The following is a 27,900-nucleotide window of genomic DNA, read 5'->3' on the forward strand; positions in this document are numbered from 1 at the left end:
CCGTGGGCAACTCGCGAGCGCCGATTGGCTGGGGCAAATGCTCATCCCGCCTCCCTCCCGCCCCACCTCCGGGTGGCCTCGCGGCGGGGCCCGCGGGTGCGCAGAGGAGGCTGGTGGTGCCAAACTGGCAGGGGGCGTAACGTGGGGGGCGGGGCGGGGCGGGGCTTCGAGCGCGTCACGGGCTGCGGCCCCGCCCCCGGGTCCCTACGCGGCTCCCTCCTCCGCCCCCGCCTTGTCCGGTCGCTCGCTCAGATCTCACTCTTCTCTCCACGCCGTGGCTTCGCTGTCCTGCTGGAGGCAGCCCCGCGGCCGCTGTGTGCACCCGCGCGCCCCGCATCTCGCGCACCCGGCTCTCTGTACGCGTGCGCGCCTCGCGCACGGACACACATTCGTTTCCCCTCGCGCCCGCGCGTCTCGGCGGCGGCGGCGGCGGCAGCGGCGGCGGCGGGCGGACCGCGCGGGGCAGCACCGTAGCGGCCGCCGCGCTCTGGCCGGCCGGCCATGGAGGCAGATGGGGCCGGCGAGCAGATGAGACCGCTACTCACCCGGGTAACGAGCAGGCTGCGGGCGCCGCGGGCGGCGGGGCTCCTTGGCGGGGGGCGCGGAGCCAGGCAGACAAAGGCGGGGACGCGGCGGGCGTCGCGGTCCGGCCACCTCGCCCGGGCCCGGGCGTCCCTCCACCGCCCCGCGGCCGGCGCGCCGCGCCTCGCCATCCCCTTTGTGTGGCCGCCCGGGGCGCGGGTGCGAGGGGGCGGGCGCGGCGCGCCGAGGAGGCCCGAGTCGGGGCGTCCGGCAGCGCGCCACGCGTCTCCTCGCCCCCCGCGTTCCCCGGACAGCTGGCGCGACACCCCGGCCCCCCCGCAGGCCGGTCCCGCCTCCCGTGACCCCAGCCATCCCTTCCTCTCTCTCTGCAGCGCCGGTCCCCCGATTCTCGTGCGTTTGTCCCCGGCCGGTCTCAGTTCCGGTTGCCTTGGAGCTGGAGTTGAGCGTAGCCCCTCGCGAGCCCCTGGTTCCAATCCCTGTGAGGAGGAGCTCGCTCCACCTGTCTCTCGCCCCAGGCAGCGGTGAGCAGCCGGGGCGAACCTCGTCCCTTCCGTCCCTACCCCGTCCGCGCTGCGCTTTGTTCAGTGACTTCTCTGGCCGCGTGGACGGAGCCGCCTTCCTCCGCGGCCAAGGCTTCTGGTCGCTGCCGAGTCTGCCTGGTCCGCCTCCTCTTTGGGCGAAAGCCGGGGGAGTATCCTCCTCCTGCCGCAGGCCAAGTAGAGAGAGGAAGGTGTCCGGAGCCTTCTGGCTGCTCCTTCTTGAATCAGATCGCGTTTCCCCGAGAGGCTGGCTTTGGCTTAAGGGTTCTAGAGGCAGCGGCGAGTGGGGTGGGCTTTCAAAATCGGCGACCCCGTTTGGGATGCTGGACCGGCAGGCAGCCCATGCTCGAGAGAGGGACTTCCTGCTTCCATGTAGAATCCATGTGTCCCCGCAGTTGTGATTCCCTTTTCCTTTCGTAGTTCCTGACCCAGAGCGCGTGGAGCTGTTCTAAATTTTCCGACTTCCAGTTCTTACTCCATGACCAGCAAAGGAGGGAGGTTGGAGTGAAAATTTTTCCAGTCTTTCTTAACTAACAGAAAAAATGCTTTAAACGGGTTTGTATTAAAGAGTTTTTCTTACCTAGCCCTTCCGGCCCCCCCGCCCCCATAAGGCCCTGGAGAGTAAGTCATTCATTATTTCACTACGCTCATTTATAAATTCTCAAAAAAAAAAAAAAAAAAAAAAATAGAGAAAAACTGAATCTCCAGACAGTGAAGTCATTTAGCAATGAGTAGTTTTTGAGATCATTCATAGTGATGGTAATGGAATACTGGAAACTCTTCCTAAAAAATCTTCTGTAATTGTGTGCCCTTCAAATAAACTGTTTTGGATGTGTGTTTTAGCACCTTTTCTAATTGTGTGTATCAAATCAAGTCGTTTGCTCTTAAATTTACTACTGGGGTGCTGTTTTCATAAAGCTATATAGAAACTCTGCTGTCTTCTCAGATATTGCCTGCTTAGCTAGCAAAGGAGCATGTGATAATGCCATTGCCTTCCAAGTCATTCATTCATTCATTCATTCATTGTAGTAACACTTAGAACCTGTTCAGTGGTATCCAACAAGACAGAACCAGCTCTACTCTAACAGAACTGACATTAAATGAGGGAGACAAATGACCCAGGCATTATTGAACACTATTAATGGCATGACAGGGGAGCACTTTGGAAATAAGACTTGGCTACAGTAGACATGCAAGTCAGTAACAAAAGTCAAATACAAAAAGCTCTTATGCAGTCAAAGAATAGGATGGGAGAACAGGAAAGCTGTAGGTTTAATTAGTAGACACACTGTAACTTGAAAACTGGGAAGAGAGAAACTATTTACATGGATGAAGTTAAATCTTTCCTGGCTGATTTTAACCCCTCCCCCACATGAAAGTTATAAAAATGGGAGATAATGATATTCACCAGTCATAACTTCTCTAACTCAAGCCAACTGCTTAGCATAGCTAAAAAAAGCATGAAATTCATAAAATACTATCTTAGGTATGTAATTATGCAAAAATTTTTGAATCAGTTGGTAGCAGTTTATATTACGAAATTGGAGCCCCATCTGTTTCATAATTTAGGCTCAAAGGTTTTTATCTTCCTAAAACTCTGTAATTTTCATTGATCCTGATTTTGGGATACAAAAGAAAGTCATTTATCTGATAAAAATGCAACTTTTGTTTGCTTTGTTGCAAAAACTCATCATTGTAGGCCTCCAGTAGGATTGATTTGAACTGGGTTTTTCTTGTTTTTTTCTGGTATAAATCCTGTTACAACAAGTGGCTCTGTTTTCTAATGTTCTTTTAAGCAGTATATGATTTAACACAGTTCTTTTACCACTGAAATTTTGGGGAGTTTATGAATTTTGTTATAAAATTTTATACATTTTTTGAGTATTAAGTATCTACAAGGTGCCAGGCACTGGGTTTATATTATAGGCAAACAAGGTGGACAGCCCTAACCTTATTAAATTTACCTTGGTATGTTTGGTGAATGCCAGGATAGCATTCACATTCTTGCTAATTCTGTTTTGTGAGCACCAGTTAAAGCATTTTCATGAGTCTGCTGGAAATACTTAAAAAAAAAAAAAGTAGTCATTAGAATAAATGAAAGATATTAACAACCCAGTATGAGTTCAGTCCCGATTGGCAAGTACAGAAGGTTTTCAGTAGGTCTGTAAGTAAGTATCTGTTTGGGGATCTGTGGTTAGCTATTGATAATGATCAGAGATAGTATGTACCCCAGGCATAATCTCAGGATTTTAGTTACTTTTTTACCTTATAATTAGTATCTCTGGGCCATAATCCATGGGGTTGTAATAAAGAGAGACAGCAAATCTGTTATCTGTGCTAGTGAAACTGTAGAACAGTTGAGTTGTATTGCAGAATTGTTTTGTTTGGTAATTGAGACTGGGAAGTACGCAGGTTTTCTCCCGAGAGCTTAGGACATGAAAATTAGAGTATTTTGTAACACTAGACTCCTGTTACTTGAGTAGGTGAAAATCGAAAGCTAAAGTAACTTGGTGTTGGAGGAACCTGGGAGATTATTTTAGTGGTATGTGGTGTGCTAACCAATACATTCTAAAACCTTGGTAGTTAACGCTTGTCAACATCCTGTAGTGGGTTGTTTTTCTTCCTCTTTCCTTCCCCTTCTGTCTTACTGTATTTTACCACAAATACGATCTTAGACAGGAACTGCAACTGACAAAAGGGACCATTTATATAAAAAAATACGTACAGGTGATTCATAGAGTCAATATTACAGATTAGTCAGTGTGGCTTTTGATTTATTACCATATTTCCCCATGTATAACACACACCCTTTTCCGAAAAATTTGGGGTCTAAAAACTGGGTGTGCCTTATACAGTGGTTGTGGCATTTCAAATGCCATCGATAGAACTTGAGGACCAGGCAATATATGAAGATATGAAGACAGTGATTCATCATCAGACACAGATGAGGACAAGCTAATGGATGGAAGTTTTGACAGTGATGAGGAGTTGTATGAATTTTATGATGAATAAAACTTGTTTAATAACTTTATGTAATAAATTTTTTTTTTTCAAATTTCAGGCCCCAAAATTAAGGGGCATCTTATACATGGGGAAATATGGTATATTATAGCTTCCTTTTATTGATTATGTATTCTTCTATAGTTAATCACTTTTTTTGCACACAGTATTTTTAGTTGTGCAGTAAGCATGTATCAGTAAAAAAGATTTGTGTTTATATATAAAAGTGCAGATAGGCCTGACTGGTGGTGGTGCAGTGGATAGAGCATCAACCCGGAATGCTGAGTGAGGATCCAGGTTCAAAACCCTGAGGTCTCTGGCTTGAGTGTGGGCTTATCTGGCTTGAACATGGGGTTGGCCCCCCGCTTGAGTATGGGATAATTGACACGATCCCAAGGTTGTTGGCTTGAGCATGAGGTCACTGGCTGGACTGGAGGCCCCCCCCCCCCTCACACAAGGCACATGAGAAGCAATCAATGAATAACTAAAGTGCTACAACTACGAGTTGACGCTTCTCATCTCTCTCCCTTACTGTCTCTCTTTCTCTCTCGCTGAAAAAATAAAATAAAATATATAAATAAAAAATAAATAAAAATGCAGTCAAACTCTCCTCTCCCTTTTGAAAGAAATTTTGATTCCTGTACAAGCAGGTAACTATTCCAACATTCTAGTTTACAGTGAAATTTCCCTGTTTTTGTTTAGCAGACAGCTTTGTGTATTTTGTTGAGTGATTCACGTTGAATTTTACAACTAGGGGAAACTTAGGACTATTGGAACGATAATGCTGATAAATAATGCTGATAAGCCATGAAGGGGCCTGTGGTTAGTGTGTTGTTAGGTTGGTGTTCCGCAGTGCTGCCGTGACTAGTCTTCCTGAGGGCAGAGGATTGGCGAACAGAAGTAGTGGTGGATTTCTAGAGCGACTCTTTGCTTCCATGGACCAGACACTTTTAAATAAGTGCTCTAAGATGAGAGTGGTCAAACACTCTTTTCAATGCTGCTTAAGAAGATAATATGGGCCCTGGCTGGTTGGCTTAGTGGATAGAGTGCCAGCCTGATGTGTGGAAGTCCCTGGTTCGATCCCTGGTCAGGGCACACAGGAGAAGCGACCATCTGCTTCTCTTCCTTTCCCTCTCCCCTTGTCTCTGTCTTCCTCTCTTACAGCCAGTGGCTTGATTGGTTTAAGCGTTGGCCCCGGGCTCTGAGGATAGCTTAATTGGTCTGAGTGTCAGCCTCAGGTGCTGAGGATAGCTCGGTACTTGAGCTTTGTCCCCAGATGGGGGTAGCTGGGTGGATCCGGTCATGTATGGGAGTCTTTATCTCTCCTACTCTCACTTAAAAAAAAAAAAGAAATATTTACTTTGCTTGATAACATTAATTGTTAAGTACAACCCCATAAATGTGCTTCATTTACTTTGTACCAGGTACACTTCATGTTGAATTCTCTGCTGTTTGTTTCATTGGCTTTGCATGGAAAGTGCTCTGGGCTTTCTCTTAGTATTGGAAATATTAATGGTGCCATTGATAATATAGCACTGTCTATAGAACTGCCTTTAACATAGATATGACTATGGGTGGGTCCCAAGGGCCCACGAATCCCCAGAAACTGAAAAACTTTATGCTTGCATGTCTTCTTTCCAGTACAGGGTCCAACAACTTTACATTCAGATCTCAAAGTTAGGTGGTAGGGGAGGGGATAGTTATAATGAAAACAACAAAACCAGTTAAGGAATGCCTAGTCCAGAAATTAGCTCAGCTTGGATTGTGCCTTCCTTAAAAAGTTCATACTTTTATATTTTGTTTAAGAGGGGGCAGTAATTATTACATCTACCCCAGTATTCGCCAAAGTTTGTTTTGCAGAATACAACATCTATAGGAGGTTGTGCCAAAGAATAATCCCGTAGCCAAGTAAGTTTGGGAAATGTTACAAGCTATGCTTTTTGGAGATGTACAGTGTATAATATTATATTACAAAGTACAATGGTATTTGAGAAGTCCTATAATATATACATTAAATTTTGTGGGGAGAGAATGCAGCCATGTGAGGTGGGAATTTCTGATGGTTTCTCACAAAATATGAATAGTAGGTCACTAATAGTAATAATGTAAGTTTAAGAAAGCAAATTCTGTGATATTGATAATTCTCTTTGCTACAGCAATGGGGAAGATTTGGAAACTGTATCACTTCAGACGCTTTGGAAGCAGCCTCAGGGCACTAGTTGAATAAAAATGATGGTATACCCATCCAGTGGGGCTTCTACAGGTATAAAAAAGGGCTGAGGAAGATCTCTTTGTACTAAAGTGGAGAGATCAGTGGGATGAATTGATTTAGAAAGGCAAGGTATGGGATGAGGATACTATACTGTACAGTGCTTTCTTTCCAAGGGGGGATAATAAGAAAGTATATTTGTATTTACTAGTATTTGTATAAATATACTGGAAGATAAACAAAAACTAATAAAAATGGTTGCCATAGAGGGTGTGAGGGAACAGCAATTGAGAGAGAAGTGGGAGTAAAACCTTTATCTTTCTATACAGTTTCATTTTTTTTATTGATTTTAGAGAGAGAGGAGGGGGGAGAGAGAGAGAAAGAGAGAGAGAGACAGGAACATCAGTCTGTTCCTGTATGAGCCCTGACCAGGGATCTTCTCTGCTTTGGGGTGATGCTGTAACCAAACGAGCCATTTGGCCAGGGCTATACAGTTTCAGTTTTTGAACCATGCAAACATATTGTCTATTCAGTAAAATCGGGTGATTTTTTTGGTATTGCTTTATGTCATAGGTTAATATATCCAGCTGTTTCATGAGGGAGATATTTGACTGTTGATAAAAGTCTAATATACTATGAACTACTAAATTTTTCATGTTATTAAGGTACCACATAAATACCAAAGTTGTGAATACATGTTGGTCAGTAAAATCCCGTACTCTGTGTCTATTAGGATATGAATGCAGGAGTTCTTTGGAAATTTTGAGTTTGCTGACCCTCCCCTCACCTTGAGCTGCTTTCTAACCCGGGATTAGGGTTGTGAGGAGTAAGCAGAAGGCAGGGTATGGAAAGAGACTGAGGATGTTTTATGAATGAGATGCCTTACGTATGGGAAATAATGAATAACTGCTTGGTTATAAATATGTTTTTCTTTTTTTTTAAATTCATTTTTGTTTTTAAGAGAGAGAAAGGAGCTTGACTTGTAGTGCAGTGGATAAAGCGTTGACCAGGAATGCTGAGGTTGCCAGTTCAAAACCACGGGCTTGCCCAGTCAAGGCTCATATGAGAAGCAGCTATTATGAGTTGATGCTTCCTGCTCCTACCCCTCCCCTTCTCTCCTCTCTCTAAAATAATCAATAAATAAAATCTTTTAAAAAAAAAAGAGCGAGAGCCCTGGCCGGTTGGCTCAGTGGTAGAGCGTCGGCCTGGCGTGCCGTGGTCCCGGGTTCGATTCCCGGCCAGGGCACACAGGAGAGGCGCCCATCTGCTTCTCCACCCCTCCCCCTCTCCTTCCTCTCTGTCTCTCTCTTCCCCTCCCGCAGCCGAGGCTCCATTGGAGCAAAGTTGGCCTGGGCGCTGAGGATGGCTCTGTGGCCTCTGCCTCAGGCGCTAGAATGGCTCTGATTGTGGCAGAGCTATGCCCCGGATGGGCAGAGCATCGCCTCCTGGTGGGCATGCCGGGTGGATCCCGGTTGGGCGCATGTGGGAGTCTGTCTGACTGCATTCCCGTTTCCAACATCAGAAAAGTACAAAAAAAAAAAAAAAAAAAAAGAGCGAGAAAGGAAGTGGGGAGAGAGAGAGAGAGAGATTGAGGTTGATTTGTTGTTCCACTTACTCATATATTCACTGGTTGATTCTTGTGTGTGCCTGGACTGGGGATTGAACCTGCAACCTTGCCATGTCGGGGCAGTACTCGAACCAACTGAACTGGCTGGCCAGGGCCTGTGTATGTTTTTAAACTTAGAATTTTACTTGGTGATTTTTATACGTCCCATTGACTAGGGATAATATTTAAAAAATTATCCACATTAATTACAAATAATTGTTGAAATTACGGTGGCACAGTCGCAGGGCGCCCTTAGTATTGATGATGTGTTTCTGTTTTTGCTCCAGGCGATACCATTTACCTTAAGTACGTACAGCACAACTGGTTACTACTCCTTGAGTTGTGCAGCGTGGTGGCACTGTGGGAAGACACCTGTTTCTGTAGATTCCTCATGTTGTTACACATATTCCATGTGAAATGTCTGCCCCTACCTTTAAAAAGGTTAGTTAGAAATAAGACTAAAGAAATGTTTTCCAGTCTTTAGAAGCCAATACAGGGGACCCTCAGGTTACGACAGTCTCGACATACAATGTTTTGAGTTTATGACGCTCATTCCCATAAAAACTTAAAAAAAAAAACTGAGATGTGTTTCAGCTTCCGCCATTAGCATTGTACTTACGGACAGTGTGGGCGGACTAGTTTGGTTGTGCGCGGCGGAAGAATACACAGTAACATGGCTTATGAGTGAGGAAGTTGGTTCCCCCAGTGTGCTTATGTATGTCATTTTTGAGTGTTAAAAGTGCAAGTGTTCCGTTTCTGTTGCTTTGGTTGGTGACTTTTTGGCCCTTATCATGGGTCCTAAACAGTGCTGGGTAGGTAAGTGACTTAGGCTAGGGTGTGTTTCGACTTACACTAAAATTAGGGTTACGTCACTGTCACTGTTGTAGGAATGGAACTATGTCATAGCCCGAGGACCCCCGTATTTGGAAAAGGTAGATAATCCTTTTTTCTTCTCTTGAAAGTATTTTTTTTTTTCTTTTTTCATTTTTCTGAAGCTTGGAAACAGGGAGAGACAGTCAGACAGACTCCCGCATGCGCCCGACCGGGATCCACCCGGCACGCCCACCAGGGGCGATGCTCTGCCCACCAGGGGGCGATGCTCTGCCCATCCTGGGCGTCGCCGTGTTGCAACCAGAGCCACTCTAGCGCCTGAGGCAGAGGCCACAGAGCCATCCCCAGTGCCCGGGCCATCTTTGCTCCAATGGAGCCTTGGCTGCGGGAGGGGAAGAGAGAGACAGAGAGGAAAGTGCGGCGGAGGGGTGGAGAAGCAAATGGGCGCTTCTCCTGTGTGCCCTGGCCGGGAATCGAACCCGGGTCCTCCGCACGCTAGGCCGACGCTCTACCGCTGAGCCAACTGGCCAGGGCTTGAAAGTATTTTTATACTTTCATTTGGTGTAAACCGTGATGATGTTCTGAGACTTAGGTACCTCGAATGAAATAACGAAAGTCCATGGAAGGTTCTACCGTACTCCTCATCTGATCTGGGTGGAAAGAGGTATGTCATGTTTTTCACGTTGATGCGAATAACTAATTAAGGATTTATGGTTTTGTCCTTTGCTATGGGGTAAGTTAGTGAAGAACAGGCAACTAATTTAACTTTTTAGAGAAAGCCTTTCTTTCTTCTTTTTTTTTTAAATTGAGAGGAGGGGAGGCAGAGGCAGACTCCCGCATGCGCCCCAGATCCACCCAGCAAACCCTTTGTGGGGTGATGCTCTGCCCATCTGGGATGTTGCTCTGTGTTCAGCAACTGAGCTATTAGCGCCTGAAGTGGAGTCCATGGAAACATCTTCAGCACCTGGGGCCAACTTGCTCTAATTGAGCCATGGCTGTAGGCGAGGAGAGAGAGAAAGAAAGAGAGAGAGAGAGAGAGAGAGAGAGAGAGAAGCTAGAGGAAGAGAGGGAAGCAGATGGTCACTTCTGTGTGTCCTGAACAGGAATCTAACCTGGGATATCCACATGCCGGGCCAACGCTCTATCACTGAGCCAACCAGCCAGGGTGAGAAAGCCTGTTTTGAGCCATGAATTTCATTAGGCCTCTGTTAATCACTTACTGTCCCTGTTACAGACGCACACTCATGGGCAAAGAGGTTTTTGAACATTTCCCAGGCTGTGCAGTTAGTAAGAGGCTAAGCTGATATTTGAACCCATGATGGATTTAAAACCACTGCTCATTTTCTCATCTTTATTCTGGAGTAATCCATCAAAGATCCCTGGTTTTCTATATTGTACCATTTAACATTAAGCATATCAGATAATTTTACTTAATAATAATACGTGAAAGCTTGGTTTGTCTCAGATAATTGAGTCAACTGTAGTTCACTTCTCTAAGAGCTTTTATTACTATAATTTTTGTGAATTTGTTGCTAATATTATAGTAATTAAATATGTCAATGAAATTTTCCTTTTTTCCTCCAGATTCTGTGAGGGCTGGGATAGAGTTTCTGAATCACTGCTAAATCCTCAATTAGGTCTGTTTCCAGGATTTAATACATAGAAAGCATTGAATGTATATTTTTTCAGTGAATGAATGTTAGCATAGTATTGTGAATTCATAAGATTGAAGTTGAATATGCTTCCAGTTAATTGTTTAATCAGTCAATTAAAAATTATGTTGCCCGTTTGTGGTTAAGACTCCTACTTTGCTTTAACATAACTGCCAGTCGGAGAGATGTTTTTGCCTTGGTTCAATGGAGGGGGATTTTGGATAAATACAGTTTGGATTGATTCTGAATAAGAGTACTTAACATTTTTTTTTAAACCTGAGATAGAATTTTAGGCCAAGTGACTAATAAGCACATTAAAATGAAAATTTTATGGCTTTTAAGATATTGCCACAAGTTTTAAATGCATTTAAATTGCTTGTTGGAAAGCATTGGGTATTTTACTTATATATTAATATTTGTGTAATATTTGCTTAATGAAAATCCCTGACTTTTAATGTAAATGACTTTAAAGGACCAATGGCAGGAAAAAAGGATTTCAAATGTCAGATACTATGCCAGCTGTTATGTATATTGGTTTGAAATTGTGCTAGTTTATTCTTTATCATTGTTACTTACGTAGTAGAACTTTTTTTTCCTGTTCATTGCCTTTTAATTTTACGGTTTTTGAGGTTCATGGACTCTCTTCCTTCCTGGTCTCTACATCCCTGACTCCCTAACCCATGCACCAGTGTTTTTGCAGGTGCTGTAACCAGCCGGTGCATTGACTCAGTAGAGTCCTTACTGTATGTAATATTCTGTACTTACTTTTGTTTTGCTCATAATTGTTCCCAGATGACCTCCAAATGTGTTCAGGAAGGACTTCCTCATCCAGTTTTGCACATGCCATTAGTAGTTTCATCTGGATAATGTTCTGCTGTGAGCTTATTTATACTGGGGCCATTTGGTCTTCTTTTTTTTAGGAATAAGGGACTCATTCTCATTCAGACTAAAATCAGCCTTCATTTGGTCGCTCACTTTATTATATTTAACTGTTTTTATTCAACAATGGAAAGTTCATTAAATAGCCCAAAGCCCCAAGCCTTATTTTAAAAACAAGGTAAAATTTAGAGGTAATTTTTAGCCCCTGACGTACCAGGTATATAGTTGGGTTTCAGACACACCTGAGTTCCCTATCCCTAATCTGCCACCAGGTGGCTTTGGGCAGCTAACATCTTTGAGTCTTTTTTTCTCATGGATAAAATTGAAATTATAATACTTAGAAGGCTTCTTCAAGATCAGGGAAAATATATATACTGCATGAAATATTAAATGTTTTCTTTGAAAATTTTTACTAAATATCTCATGTAACACAATTCTAAGAGTTACTGTACATATTGATATAGAAATAGAAAATAGAAAGTCTTGGTTCTCCTTAAACCTGGGCACTGAGCATTCTGGCCAGGGTTAGGGTTCGGGGAGGGGCTTTGCATCAGGAAAATCTCAGCCTTCCTCCCATATTCTCCCTGCTCTGCCGCACTCACAATGCTTCTGACACCAGAGGTTTTCCCCCCACACCAGGCGATTCTGGGACACTAGCTGGGTGTCCTACAATTCAACTCAATTGTGACACTATCTACTTGGAGACAATATTAGATCCCAAAGGTTAAGGGCTTAGTCTCACAAGGCTCCCCCCTCTTCACATGCCATCTGCAAGTCCAGATTGTCGCCTGTGCTTCTGACCGATCAGCTGAAAACTGGGAGTTTCTGCCATCGAGTCCTTGGATTCAGTTGATTTGCTAAGGGTCTCACGGGATTCAGTCGACCCATTTGTAATGATAGGATAAAGGATACAGATGAACCTCCAGATGGAAGAGCTGTGAAGGGGAAGGTCTGTGGGAATGGGCACGGAGTGTCCATGCTCTCTCCAGGCGGGCCACTCCTGTTCCCTCTGCATCCTCACCAACCTGGAAGCTCTGAACACTGTGTGTACTTTCGGGGTTTGTATGCAGGCTTCAGTAGGCTTGACATATATAAATAACTCCATTACCAGCCCCTCTCCCTTGTCTGCAGAATGAAGGCTGGGACTGGAAGTTCCAAGCTTCTAATTAATTACTGTTTGTTGGTCTTTCTGGTCATCAGCCCCCACCCAGGAGCCCACTGAGAGTCTCTCCATTAGGACAAAAGACACTGCTGTCCCCTAGGAAATGCCACGGGGTTTAGGAGCTTTGCTTGGAATCAGGGACAGAAACCAGTATTGATTTTATTTTCTATCATTTCACAGGTTAGCGATTTATTGCCTTATCATTAAATTAAAAGAATATAATATTTTGATAAAAGGTTTAGAAGTTTAAAGCATATTTTTAGTTTAACCATTTGACAAAGCATTTAAAATGTGAAATATATCTGTTTTGGTGAGATATTACTCTATCTTCTTGTCACTTTTAGCCTTTCAGAATAAAGTCTGCAGAATATTGCAGTGCAGAAGAGAGTAGCACACCGCTTTGCAGAATAGGTATAAGATAGTTCCTAGTTATTCTGTTGAGGCGTGATGATAAATTATAAGTAATGTAGTTTCATATTAAATTTAATTATGATTTATATTAATTTTTCTATAATCTGAAATGACAAGACCATATATTTTATTTGGGAAAGTGCATCTTCTGAATTTTGCTTTGCATGTACACACACACACACATGTATAAACGCACACATACGCTCACTAAGTTTATGTATGTGATTATATGTTTGAATTATTGGATCATTAAACGACTTAGAGATATTTAGAAACTTTTATATTAACTGTGTAGCATTGAATTTTAACGGATTATAATAGCCAAGCTGCCATTCTGTTTTAAAAAATATATATCTCAAAAAAGACACTGTAGGAATTTTAAGGTAGTGCAGTTTGTTTAAGGAGGTCATATATGGACTTAACTGCCTTTGTTTTCAGAGGTTTTCTTACCTGTGTTTTTCAAGCTACTTCAAACCTTTTTACAAAAACAATCCTGATAGCGGTAAGATATGAGTGAAAGTAATTTTATTGATTAGAAATGAAAACAGACTGTTTCAATCTAGTGATCTTATAGCAAGGTATGTGCCCTCCAGAATCAGAATTCATATTGGAAGTGCGATGGGGAGAGGTGGGGGATAAGGTCGTAAAGTGGGGAGGGAAAGAGTTTTTATTAAATTTTATCATTTCAGATCACAGGTGAAAAATGCAACATAATTGAATTTACTCAATTTTTATACGTTACCTTATTTTGCTGTATTATCCCCTAATAGCATTGATTTAGCAATAAACTTTAAAAGGTTAAGTGATAAATACTGAGTGGATTAGCTACAGGGTATTGTTTAACTGCAGTGGCTGTGCCTCCTCAATTACAGTGTGGACTTCAAATATGTAGTTAGGGGCAGCTTAGATTTTTAGTTTGGTGGCAGTGAGTTTCAGGTCATTGGGGATTGCTGTGTCTCCCCGCATCTATAATAGGTAGAGGTATCTGATTGAAGAAATAAATCATGTTCATTGAGAAACTTTTTGGAGAAAATCAAGATGATAACACTTCAGCGTATTTTCCAAACTGCCTCAAGAGAATGGCACATGTATTATAATAAGTTAGCATTGGTAGACTAATTTGGCTTGTGTCTATTGGGTAGGGGCATTTACTGTTCAGTGCCTTAAATCACTGTAGTGTCACAGCTGTTGCTTTAGTTTGTCACCTGATATGAGTGGACTGGACCATTTGGTTTATACAGTGCAGGTCTAAAGCCTTTAATCAGAACTTTTTAGTCACTGTGTTGATTGTGAATTAAAAGCTATATGTTACTTGCTTTGGACTTGTCTAGCATGACATATTGTATTTTGTTTTTATCACTAACAATTTGTTGTATACATATGGAGTCAGTAAAAGAAAGTTCTGCCAAAAAAATGAAATCTTGAAGGAGGTTGAAATGAGTTGGGAGATGGTGGTGATTATTTACAGAATAAATTTAATTTCACTTAAATATAAAATGGTAAAATTAACATAGTATAACCAGTAAAGATGATCATGTGGTAAGGTGGTACCTAATATTTAATTGAGTGTTTATTTTGTGCCAGGAACTTTTCTCTAAGCTCATTGTTTAATTTTTACAACCTATCACTTATAAGTAGTTGTTCACATTCCACAGATGAGCTCTCTAGTGAGATTAAGTAACTTGCCTAGCTAGTGAGTAGCAGAAGTAGGATTTGAATTTAGACTATCTGACTGTAGCACTTACGCTCATTAATGTTTTATCTTCAGCCAAAATAAACTGGATGACAAATTGCATTATATATGTAGAGGCTCAGTTTGCAGTAGTATTTAGTTTTAATTTTATGCTAATTATAATTTATGGAGATAATTTTTTGGATAAGATCATTAATTAGAGGCTGTTTCTCAAATATATGTAAATTATCATAATTACTTAATAAAATTTTGTGCACAGTTAGCTTATTTATATACAGTGTGTCCTTAAAGTCATGGTGCATTTTTGACCAGTCACAGGAAAGCAACAAAAGACGATAGAAATGTGAAATCTGCACCAAATAAAAGGAAAACCCTCCCAGTTTCTGTAGGATGATATGGCAGCATGTGCGCATGCACAGATGATGACGTAACACTGTGTATACAGAGGAGCAGCCCACGGCCATGCCAGTCGAGATGTGGGCGGTACAGAGAAAAGTTCAGTGTGTTCTGTGGCTCGCTAAATTTGAATCCGTGACCAAAGTGCAACGTGAATATTGGCGCGTTTATAACGAAGTGCCACAGCATAGGAATAACATTACTCAGTGGAATAAGCAGTTGAAGGAAACCGGCAGTTTGGTGGAGAAACCCCGTTCTGGTAGGCCATCAGTCAGTGACGAGTCTGTAGAGGCTATATGGGATAGCTACCTAAGGAACCCTAAAAAATCTTTGCGTGAGCCCATATCGAACTGCACTGAATAGGTATGAAACTGGGAGACTTTTCCTTTTATTTGGTGCAGATTTCACATTTCTATTGTCTTTTGTTGCTTTCCTGTGACTGGTCAAAAGTGCACCATGACTTTACGGATACACAGTATATGATTTAGCATCTGTGTCCTACTGTTTCTTTTATAGCATCTATTTTAAGGTTGCATTTTATTTTCCAAATGAGATAACCATTCCTATATCCAATCCACTTTATGTATTCCAAAGATTTTATGATATTCCTTAGTTGTAGTTTCTTCTATTCTCTTCGTCAGTTTATCCTTTAGAAATTTCCTGTAATATTAATGAATATCAGGATAGGGAAGACATAAACTCAAATCCAAACCTTTAATCTGTCATGTTCTTTGATGACTTCTAAGTTGTTTTTTATTCCCCTGTCCCTTACACTATGTCAACATAAAGTGAGTTTCTATTGTTAGGAAGCTTTATTTGTATTCACATAAAAATGTGTCTCCTGTTAGGGAACAAATCGGGAAAATATCGGGAGTATGAAATAAAATAGCTGACCATAGTGTTTATTTTAATTCAATTAAATTATCAATAGTTGTTAAAAGTACTTAAAGTTAGATGATATAGTTTTGAGCATAAGGATAATTACCTGAATTAATTTTCATTCAGATTTGGGTAATTTGAAAGATAAATATTACCTTAAGTTTTTTAAAAGGAACTAATATCAGAGAATAAATGACAGCAGCCTGACCGGTGGTGGCACAGTGGATAGAGTGTTGACCTGGGACGCTGATGGCCTAGATTCGAAACCCTGAGGTTGCAGGCTTGAGCACAGGTTCATTCAGCTTGAGTGTAGGATCATCAACGTGATCCCATGGTTGCTGGCCTGAGCCCAAAGGTCGCTGGTTTGAAGCCCAAGTTCGCTGGTGGTGAGCAAGGGGTCACTGGTTCTGCTGGAGCCCCCTACCCCGGTCCAGGCGCGTACGTGAAGCAATCAATGAACAAATAAAGTGCTGCAACAATGAGCTGATGCTTCTCATCTCTCTTTCTTCCTCGCTCTCTCTTTCTTTCTCTCTTATTTCCCCCACACAAAGCATTTTCTTTTTTTTCTTTTTTTTATAAGTATAATTTTGATTCATTCATACCAGACAGCTATTGTCATTTTGTTTTATTTGACAATCTAAGGGAAAAGAGGTCAGTGCCCCTTGACTAGTCAGGTATTGCATGTTTTAAATTTTTTTGTGGCACACTGGGTAAAAATCACTGCAGTAATCAAGAATGTCACAATGGAGAAGAAAATTCTGTATCAGAATTGAGTGCCTAACTGTTTCATAAGTTTGATTTTTGGCTCCCCTGAGGGCAAGAGCTTATTATGGACAGCAAGAGTTTGGACCAGTCTCCAGGGCATTCCTGTAAAGTCGACAGCTTCTGAAATATCTGAGTTACCAGTAGTAGCGTTTTAACTAGGGAAACTTAAACTAAGAAAAGCTGAACATCTCTTTTGCTTGGACAGTTTTTCCCAGGCAGCTCTTTATTTTTTTCTTTTCTTTAACTTTCTTTTTTTAAATTTATTGAGTTTAGCGAGAGAGGAAGGGAGAGAGAGAGACAGGAACGTGGAGCTGTTCCTGTGTGTGCCCTGACTGGGGACTGGGGATCGAACTGGCCACCAACCGAGCTGTCAGGCCAGGGCTCTCTCAAAGAAAGAAAAGAGTGAATGGCAACAGCATTTGTCATACTTGATAAAGACCTGCCAGTTTTCTTGCATAACAGTTAAATTTGGCAGTATTTTTATCTTAAATCCTTAAACTATTTCTGTTTCATAATTGACAGCTTTTAACTCAGTGAAAAAAGAAAAAGAATAAATTATGTGATGAGCGTTCCAGGAAGAGTTCTTTTGGTGACCTGGAGTCAGAAATATCATATATTTAAACTCTATAGATACAGTTAGAGATATACTGTAACCACATAGGTCTTTTCTGCTGGGATCCAGGGAAAACCACAGAAGCTTCAGAGAGGAAAGCTGGCTGAGCACAGCTCCCTCTGATCTTCATCTTCCCCATCTCTGATGTAGGGCTGCTTAGTCAGCCGCCACTTTCAAGTCACCCATATTTTATACCTGCATCTGCCTTAGCTTTTCCTTTTTATTTTATTTTTGCTGTCAATCTGACAGCGTCTGTAGTTTGGCTCTTCTAAGCAAGAAAGGCTAGTCTGTGAAGTTGTTTTTTTTTTTTTTTTGTATTTTTCCAAAGTTAGAAGCAGAGGGGAGGCAGACAGACAGATTTCCACCAGGATCCACCCGGCATGCCCACCAGGGGGCGATGCTCGGCCCCTCTGGGACCTTGCTCTGCTGCAACCAGAGCCATTCTAGCGTCTGAGGCAGAGGCCATGGAGCCGTCCTCAGTGCCCGGGCCAACTTTGCTCCAATGGAGCCTTGGCTGTGGGAGGGGAAGAGAGAGCTAGAGAGAAAGGAGAGGAGGAGGGGTGGAGAAGCAGATGGGCACTTCTCCTGTGTGCCCTGGTTAGGAATTGAACCCAGGACTTTTACATGCTGGGCTGACGCTCTACCACTGAGTCAACCGGCCAGGACCTTAGTCTATGAATTCTAATTAAGCAGATTAACCAGATAACTGCATTGTGGTGAAATGCATACAAGGACAAGGTACAGTGATTTTTAGTGTATTCATTTAGCCTCGGATAAGTCAGTGCAGGAGGCGTTCTGCATTTCACAAGCCACTCTGAAACTTGAAGGTTTAGGCAGAAAGCCTGAGGACTTGTTTTATAGTGTTTAAAAGTATGCATATATAAAAGGATTTCCACCCTGTCTTTATTTATCTAAACATTATATTAATAGGAACAACAGGAATATTTTATAGAGTAAAATTATCCATATGACATCATTGAAATTCCTGTACACTGAGAACAGGTAATTTTCTTTTTTTTTTTTTTTTTTTTTTTTTTTAAATAAATTTTTATTAATGGTAATGGGATGACATTAATAAATCAGGGTACATATATTCAAAGAAAACATGTCTAGGTTATTTTGTCATTAAATTATGTTGCATACCCCTCGCCCAAAGTCAGATTGTCCTTCGCCACCCTCTATCTAGTTCTCTGTGCCCCTCCCCCTCCCCCTAACTCTCCCCCTGTCCTCCCTCCCCCCACCCCTGGTAACCACCACACTCTTGTCCATGTCTCTTAGTCTCATTTTTATGTTCCACCAATGTATGGAATTATGTAGTTCTTGTTTTTTTCTGATTTACTTATTTCACTCCTTATAATGTTATCAAGATCCCAGAGAACAGGTAATTTTCAATAAAACTTTCAAATTCAAATTTACGATTCATTTCTGCCTACACAGTTCATTGCTAAATGCAGCTTCTCTGAAAGGATTAAGGCTTTACTTTATGTTTGCCTATGTGTGTGTTCATGCTTACTTTTTTTTTTTACGGAGACAGAGAGAGAGTCAGAGAGAGGGGTAGACAGAGACAGGAACGGAGAGAGATGAGAATCATCATCAATCATCAGTTTTTTGTTGCGACACCTTAGTTATTCATTGATTGCCGTCTCATGTGTGCCTTGACCGTGGGGCTGCAGCAGACCGAGTAACCCCTTGCTCAAGCCAGCAACCTTGGGTCCAAGCTGGTGAGCTTTGCTCAAACCAGATGAGCCCATGCTCAAGCTGGCGACCTTGGGATCTCGAACCTGGGTCCTCCGCATCCCAGTCCGACACTCTATCCACTGTGCCACCGCCTGGTCAGGCTCATGCTTACTTTTGAGGAAGAGCCTGGTAGATTATTTTTTGTTTATTTTACAGGATCTTAAAACACCAGAAATCAGTAGTAACTCCCCATTGTTTCTAAAGCAGTAGTTCTCAGCGGGTTTGTGTGTTGGGCTGTATTTTTGCCACTTAAGAAACATTTGGCAATTTCTGGAGACATTTTTGTCATAACTGGGGTGAGAGGATATGAGTGCTGCTGGCGTCTAGTAGGTAAAAGCCAGATATGCTACTGAGCATCGTACAGTGCACAGGACCTCCCCAGACAAGAAAGAAATGTCCAGCCCCAAACGTCAGTGGTGCCAAAGTTGAGACACCCTGTTGTGTAGAATCAAGGATCATAGAGCAAAAAGATCAAAAGGTTGAATGTAGAGAAGACTTAAGCTTTTGGAGACAGAGAAGTTACTCCTGACTGGTTTTGAATGCCATAAAGGAAGTGGTTTTGAATGCCATAAAGGAAGTGAGAAAGGAGGTCACTTTTACTGGAAGCCTGAGTTTAAATATATCTGAATTTACTGTGTTTAATCATATTTCAACTTTGCTAATTGTATGCTTAAATTAGATTTAGTTGTATTTTCAATTCTTACCAATCGCTGTTTTTTATTTCTTTTTCTTTTATTATTGAATTTATTGAGGTGACATTGGTTAATAAAATTGTATGGGTTTCACATGTACAATTCTATAATACAGGGATCAGGAATCTTTTTGGCTGAGAGAGCCATGAACGCCACATATTTAAAAATGTAATTCCGTAAGAGCCATACAACGACCCGTGTATGTTACGCATTATCCAATAAAAATTTGGTGTTGTCCCGGAGGACAGCTGTGATTGGCTCCAGCCACCTGCAACCATGAACATGAGCGGTAGGAAATGAATGGATTGTAATACATGAGAATGTTTTATATTTTTAACATTATTTTTTTTATTAAAGATTTGTCTGTGAACCAGATGCAGCCATCAAAAGAGCCACATCTGGCTCACAAGCCATAGGTTCCCAACCCCTGATATAATATATGATACATCATCTGTATATTGCATTGTGTGTTCAACACCTTAAATTACTTTTTAATTTCTTAGATAAAATTTCCTAGCTAACAGTAGCCCCAGATGAGACCTACAAGAATGAAAAACTTATTGTCATTAATGTAGGAATACTATAAATTAATATTTTCTTGATGCAAATGTCAATTGAACTATCTTTGTCTCTAGCATTTAAATGTGGAGAATTCTTAAGAAATATATTAGAGATGTACTTTGTCGAGTACAGTTACTTTTGTAATGATGTGTTTAATTCTGCCATGTTTTTGATAAAAAAAAACAATTTACTCTATTTTGTGCTACATTTCATTTACGAACTAGATTCTTCACCTATTTAGTGCCCTTGAAATTATAGTTATGCCTCAAAATATGTTTAAAAACAAAATTCCTGAGATGCTATGAGTACTTGAACCAACTTTTAAGAAATGGCTTTTAACCAGCTTTACTGTAACACACTGATTATTCAGTAGTACATGTAAAATGCCTATGTGAAAATTATAGCTCTACTATACAATATATCTAAATATCCTAATACATATATAGATGAAATATTTATTTAATAGTTATTTATCTCCTTAATACCTGAGTCTCTCCAAATCTAATTAAATTTCCAGGTTTCTTGAAGCAGTTGCCAGGGAAATTCTTTCAAACCCTGAATTTTTTCCCCCTGTAATAGGTATTTAGGGCCATCTTCTTCATCATCAGCACAGCGTGAGAGCGATTCCACGTGTCACGTATCTAATGACAGCCACCAGGTGGCGATCTTATACATTGTTGAAGACTAGTACAGTAGTCCGTGGTGAACACTGAGTCAGTTGCCCAAATTAAGCAATGCATGTCTCCGTGTAGTAAAAAATAGAACTAACTTCCTTGCCCATCATTATTAAAGGAAATTGTTCTCACACTCATTTTTTTAAAGAGTTTGGGAAAATATGAGGAAAATAATTTAAAACATGTTTTCTCTTAAAAATGTAATACAACTGACTGTATCCCTCCCCTCCTTATTTTGGTCAAATTAAGAGAAACGTTTGTGGGTCCTTTGCATTACGACAGCAACAGCATCTACATCATTAGCAGTTACACCCTGTATTATGTTCCTGAGCTAAAAATGTGACTTCACATCTATAAAGGAAAGTTAAATGGGTACTACATATGCTTTCTTTTCTTTTTTTTTCATACTTAAATATTTTTTATTACATTTATTAGGGTGATACTGGTTAAGATTATGTATGCTTCAAGTGCACATTTAAATAATACATGACCTGTATATTGCATTATGTGCCCGCCTCTCGAAGTCAACTTCTGTCACCAATATATGGTGACAATATATATATATATTTGAACCCCCTTACCCTCTGGTGATCCTCCCATCTGCCTTCCTTCTGGTAATCACCAGGCTGTGGTCTGTGCCTATGAGTTTTTGTTTGTTTTTCTTGTTTGTGCACTTATTGCTTTCAGGTTTATATCCCACAGATGGGTGGAGTCATATGGTTCTTAACTTTTTCTGTCTGAATTATTTCGGTAAGCATGATAATCTCCAGGTCCCTCCATGCGCTTTCTTCATCATGTTAGTTCTTGTACAGTTCTCCACCTAACTTCCATTTCTAGATCTCCTCTCTGCCCCCAAGGCTGATTGAAATGTCCAGTTTGAATTCTAAGCTTCTGTTTCTATTTCCTAAATTTAAGTTTGAAAAAAAAAGAAATCTGTTTATGTGATTATATAATTGGCTGACTGTGAAGCTGAAAAGATGTTAGTTTCTTTTCAGGGTGTCTTCAAATTTGTTTTTAGAAAATGAGAATGTGTTGAGGAAAATTTTAAACCATCTTCTGATGGTGTGAACTGTGCTTTCAGATAATGTCATTTGCCTTATAATCAAAGTTGTGTCAAAAGATGAATTGATTATAGTTTTGAAGAATTGACTAAAATGATAATTTTTCACCTTTAGTAGCTTCTTAACTATTATCTTGGATATTAAATCTTTTACGATATTCCCCAGTGGCTGCTCTACAAACCACCTTTGCCTTGTTCCCAATTCTGGCTCCCTGTCCACCACACAGCCTCTTCCTATGCTGGGGACGCCGGCAGCTCTTTGGCCAGAGTCCCCGAACTCGCTTTCTTTTTAATCTGCCGCATTGGATCCCTGGCACACCCCACGAGCCAGCCGTGGCTCCGGGACCCCCACCAAGGACTTAGAGGAGAAGAAGGAATTTGTGGAGGAGACAGGATGGAAGAGACGCACCTGCTAATGGGAATGCGAACGAGGAAAGTGGGAGCCCGAGGCTGACAGTGAGGCGGATAAAGAAGAACAGGAGGAAGGGAGGCAGGTGATGGTGGCAAAGAGGATGGAGCTGAGAGGGTAGGGGGAGGCTGAGGCAGCTACGTCATGCCGACAGCTGAAGATGATGATGATGATGATGATGATGATGATGGTGATGGTGTTGACCCCAAGAATCAGAAGGCTGACGCGATGACTACATAGCAAAAAAGGAAAAGTTGAACTTAGAAGAAAAAGGCCTCCGTGTCCCTCCGCTTCCCGCCCGGTCACTTTGGAGGAGAGCCGGGCAGCGCCAGCCACAGCCGCACAGCGCCAGCCACAGCCGCACGTGCTCTCCACCACCCAACCGCTCATTTGCAACAGGGGAGGAAAAAAAGAACCAAAAGGTCAAAGGCCCTGGTTTATTTTCCTAAAAATACTCTAACAAGGAAACATTGTATTCCTTATTTACATTTTATATTTCTGTCCATGTGGTCAGGGGTCACCCATACTTAGTGATCTTGGGATGACCAAGCCAGCCTTTGGAGTGTTCTCTGTCCTACTTCTGACTTCACTGTGGTGTGACCATGTTCGTTAGAGTCTCAAAGAAGAAAAATAAAAAGGTAAAAGAAAGCACAGACAACAATAACAACAAAATCTTCCTCCGAGCATCCCAGGCACTTTTCTCGTGGATGAGCTTAGCTGTACTGTAAGTACTGGGTTTGCGTGAGATGGTTAAAAAGGCCAAATATAAAAGGTTTCTTTTTTTTTTGTCTATGAAGTTGCTGGGTTTTATATTTCCTTTGGCCTGTTTTGATGTATGTATGAAAAAATATCGCCCAACAATAAACTGGAATTTTATTTTGTTGAGTTCTAACAAAAAAAAATTACACTGTATATTCAATTACTAGATCCATAACATCTTTGGAGAAGCATGATCTTTGTTGAAACATAGACCAACCTATATATCCCTCTGTACTTTGTCTATATTTATGTAAACATACTAACAAATAATGTTTTATCCTTTGTAGAACACAAAAATGTGATGATAAGCATAAAACTCTACAACTTGTGTTTTTCTTAATGTATTACTGATGTCTATTGAGAGGGACTTCGTAGTTCTAATTGTTTATATGTTCATCATATTTCAATCTAATCAGGAAGTCTCTTTACTTTCTAATTGTTTTCTGTTTTTACCCGTTTGAATAGTAAACATGCTTACTGTATCTTTATATTTTGATGCTTTTATTTTTGTAGAGTAGTTACCCAAAGGTGTATGTATGTATTGCTGCACAAAGGATATTCTTCAAAATTAAAAAAAAAAAGCATTCTCACTAACTTACTCTCCAAAATGTTTTGAGCAACTTACATTTTCATTAGAAGGTATGAGGTATGAGAATGTCTGTGTCTTCTTCTTGTCTTTACCAGTTTTCGATGTTGATTTAAAAGAATTATTTTATAAAGGGGGTGGGAGGAGTCATTAGCTCGTGACAGATATGTGTATGGTCTGGATGGCGATGGTTTCACAGGTGTATGTATATCCCTGAAACTCAGTGAGGTCTATGTATTAAATGTGTACAGCTCTTTATATGTTAATCATACTTCAATAGATTGGTTTAAAACTAAGTATTGCTATTAAGTAAAAGAACTAGCGAGATTAAGCCTGACCTGTGGTGCCGCAGTGGATAAAGCGTCGAGCTGGAGCACTGAGATTGCTGGTTTGAAACCCTGGGCTTGCCGGGTCAAGGGTCAAGGCATGTACAAGAAGTGAGGAGTTGATGCTTTCTGTTCCTCCATCCCCGCTCTCCCCCCCTCTGAAATCAAGAACTAGCAAGATTAAAATTTCTGAGCTTATATGTTGAGCCGATATCTAAACTGAAAACTTGATTTTTAATATTTTACTTGAATATTGGCTTAGTGGTGCCCAGGATAGTGTCACAACAGGTAATATTTTGGAGAAATGGATGTTTTGTATTTTGTGAATAACATTTTGCTTTGCAGTTTGGGGAATTAAAAGCTTGTTTGTATGCACCTGATTTTTATTTTCCTCCTGGGGACTCTTAACCTTCCTTTCTTCCATTTTTCTCTCCCTCCCCTTTCTACCTAAATCCCTATATTCTGGGTTTTTACAATCCAGAGGGGATGAGACACATACATAACCAGAAGGTTAAACTCTTAAATACTAGTGGGGAGAACCAAGATTTTTTATAGGAGGCAAATTTTAGGAGGTCATTGTAGAAATTGCTATTGAACTTGATTGTTTGCAGATGTTCTTTGTTCTGAGCTTGATGCATTGAGAATTTTTACAATCGGAATAATACATCTTTTCTATTTGCTTCAGATTTATGTTCATTTGTTAAATCATAGAAAGTTTGAAGATTTAAAGAGTATGATTAATTATATGCTTTATTGTAACTTGATATTACTGGGGTTTCTGATTCTTAGAGAAGTTGAATAAACAGGAAGCTTTAGTTGCATTTGAAGGCTGTGGCATGTCTTTGGCATGGTACTTGCTGTTATATAGAGCAGTGGAAGATTAAAAGAAAGATTTTTTTCTGTTTACTACCGTATTTTGGTTTTAAGTTTCTTGTTGCTAATTTGTTGCATATCATTGTTGCATTCTACAGTTTTAGCTGGTGGTAAGACTTCACTTTTGAAATGTAGATATTTCTATAGAAAGTATCATTCATTTGCTTTGTTAAAATACAGACTTAGGTGTTACCAGGAAGCAACTTTGTGTATTCAAAGATATGTTTTTAGTTTAATTTAAATTACATTGATATGAATTTGGCAGACATTTTATTTTATTCATTCAAGTTCAGTTAGAGTTTTGTTTTAATTATACTTGGAAATTTTTTCTTAAATTTTTTTCTACATAGTTGAAGTAGTTTTAGACCAGTGGCTTTCAGTATAACAATGTACAAAACATTCACTTGAAATGGTTTCAGAGTCCACCTTGCAAGCTAACCTTTAAGAAATGACTACTTGGCCCTGGCTGGTTGACTCAGCGGTAGAGTGTCGACCCAGCATGTGGAAGCTCCACGTTCGATTCCCAGTCAGGGCACACAAGAGAGGCAACCATCTGCTTCTCACCCCTTCCTCTCTTTTCTCTCTCTCCTTCTTGCTCTCTCTCCCTTCCTCCCTCCCTCCCTCTTTCTCTCCCCCTTCCTCCCTTCTTCCCTCTTTCTTTCTTCCTATCTCTCTCTCCCTTTCTCTCTCTCCCTCTCTCTTTCCTCTCCCCTCTCCTTCTCCCACAACCAGTGACTGTTGATTTGAGCATGTTGGTTCAGGTGCTGAGGATGACTCTGGAACCTCCATGTCAGACACTAAAAATAGCTCGATTGTGAACATGGCCCCAGATAGGGAGAGCATTGGCCCCAGATGGGGGTTACCAGGTGGATCCTGGTTGGGATGCATGCGGGAGTCTGTCTGTCTCCTCTCCTCTCACTTAAGAAATAAATGAAAAGAAATGACTGCTTGTTGAATTTGGTGACATAGCAAAGAAGAATAGTCACTATTACCTGAAAAGAGTATTAAAACACTTCTTTCTTTTTCAATAGAGTATTTGTATGAACCTGGATTTTTTCATATAATTGAACCAAATAATAAATCCTATCAGATATCAATAGAAATCTGGAAAAATGTAAAAGCCATTCTTCTCACTTAACTTTTTTTTGTTTTTGAAAATAGTTATATTCCTTAAAATGTTATTTATGTTGTTTGTAATTTGTAATGGCTTTATTATTTTTAAAACTGAACTTAAATATTTTAAAGTTTCTCAGTTTTACTTTCAATAGGGTAAATATATATATGTTAAACTCGTATAAACACAGGCCTTTTGAGAGTCTTGAGTAATTTCTCAAAAGTATGTAAAAGATTTTGAATTTGAAAGAGGGATACTGCTCATTTCCTCTTTCCATTTTAGCTGTTATCCATATGAACACTTGAGTTTTAGTTAAAATAATTATAACCCATCATAATGATTTTAATTCTGTTAATATAGTTATAATAATTGATATAAGTATGGTAATGATAAAAAGGCAAAACTCTTCAGATGAAATCATCTTTGGATGTTGCCTGAAATTAAGTGAAAGAGCTAGATTTAACTATGTTGTCAAAATATATACTCTAAGATATATGCACATAAACACACACTAACACATTTAATCTGCATATCCTTAGGGTATGCTGTCTTTTAACTGATGTTACAGAAAGGGTTATGTGTATGTTACTTTCTAGTTCTTTTATGCTGTGACCCCGTATAAGTTGTAGTTATTAGCTTGGAAGATTAGGCAACTTAGAAGACAGTGATTGGCTGTACCATAAAAGCAACTTAGAAGAGTTCATCTGTGCAAAGCACAGTGACCTAAATCAGATACAGACTCTGTCCGTGGAATCTTAAAGGGACTTACTGAATTATATGATCAAAAACAAGGCATTTGTATGTTGCTATGGAAAGATTTCGCCTGGAGAAGAAGTTACCTGTATGTATCTAGTTATGTTTTTGTGATTTATTTACAAACAAGTTTGACTCTTAGAGTTTAATAATGAAGCTTGAAGAAATGTCAGGCTTAGTAGCACTGGCTTAGAATAGTATCATCCTCTGTGTCCTTGGCTGTGGAAGTCATCTGCTGAAAAGAGTAAATCTTTGTGTAAAGTTATCAATGTTCATAACATCTTTCTTATTCTGCAAAATTAGGTTTTTGATTAGTTAATATTATTTGAACAAGGCTTTAAAAATCTTATGTGGCTAAGATACTGGGAAAGAAATCACTCTGTCTTAATGGCTAAGTGTGTTTTGAAGCTAAATTGAATAATTCTGTAACTAAAATTACTCTACATGTTAATTTGTGGAGGTGTTACTTTTAAGCCATAAATCTTACATAATGAAGAAATTAATTTGTGATAGGGCTCTGCTGCTGAATTAATGTGGCTTTTTAAAACTTCATATGTCAAAAAAGGATATTAGACTAGTTTTATGAATATATTGTTAAATAATCTTTTAATACTTGTTTTTTCCCTCATATTATTCCTTTGGAATATTAAAGTATTTTTGATTATTTACCAAGGAAATACAAATTATGGATTTTGTTTTTCAGGCAGGATAAATGACTGAGGAGAGTAAGTAAAATGGCAGTGTATAGTTATAAATTCTATTTCAGGCATAGAAACTAAGTTTGTTTGATTTTTACTGGGAATTCTCACTTGTAAATTGAATTTTGATTTTATTATGTGTTGATGTGGGGCTTTTTTTGGGGGGGGGTTATAAACTGATTTATTCAATTTAAAGATATTGAGTACTTGTCTGTTTGAGTTTTAATTGTGTTCATTAATGGAGTCCTTAAATGGATCCAATATAAATTTTTTGCTGAGTGTCTTGTTTTTGAAACATACTCAACATGGAACAAGTATTTATTAGGTAACTTACCAAGGGCCAGGCTCTTGGAGATGCTAAAGATGGAGTGGTGAGTGAAACAGACAGAATTCCTTTCTTGGAACTTAATGTTGAGGCTGGGAGACAGTTAAGGAAGTACTTGTGTAAATAGGTAATTTTAAGTTTTAATAAATACTGTA

General features: G+C 40.3%; 1 protein-coding gene across 13 annotated transcripts in view; it reads left to right on the forward strand.

Moving 5' to 3' along the window:
* The first annotated feature begins 223 nt into the window (after positions 1-223).
* Positions 224-27,900, forward strand: part of SLC4A7 (solute carrier family 4 member 7) — a 112,149-nt gene continuing 84,472 nt past the window's right edge. For 5 of the 13 annotated variants that reach the window (XM_066350780.1, XM_066350773.1, XM_066350778.1 and 2 more), the window contains exon 1: positions 225-549. In XM_066350780.1, the coding sequence (XP_066206877.1) occupies positions 502-549 (48 nt within the window). In that variant the 5' untranslated portion in view covers positions 225-501. Of the gene's footprint in view, positions 550-26,688; positions 26,811-27,900 lie in introns of those variants that run through there. The other 8 variants (XM_066350781.1, XM_066350769.1, XM_066350772.1 and 5 more) reach the window with 4 other exon arrangements.

This window comes from Saccopteryx leptura, chromosome 10 (assembly GCF_036850995.1).
Source record: "Saccopteryx leptura isolate mSacLep1 chromosome 10, mSacLep1_pri_phased_curated, whole genome shotgun sequence".
NCBI classification, from domain to species: domain Eukaryota; kingdom Metazoa; phylum Chordata; class Mammalia; order Chiroptera; family Emballonuridae; genus Saccopteryx; species Saccopteryx leptura.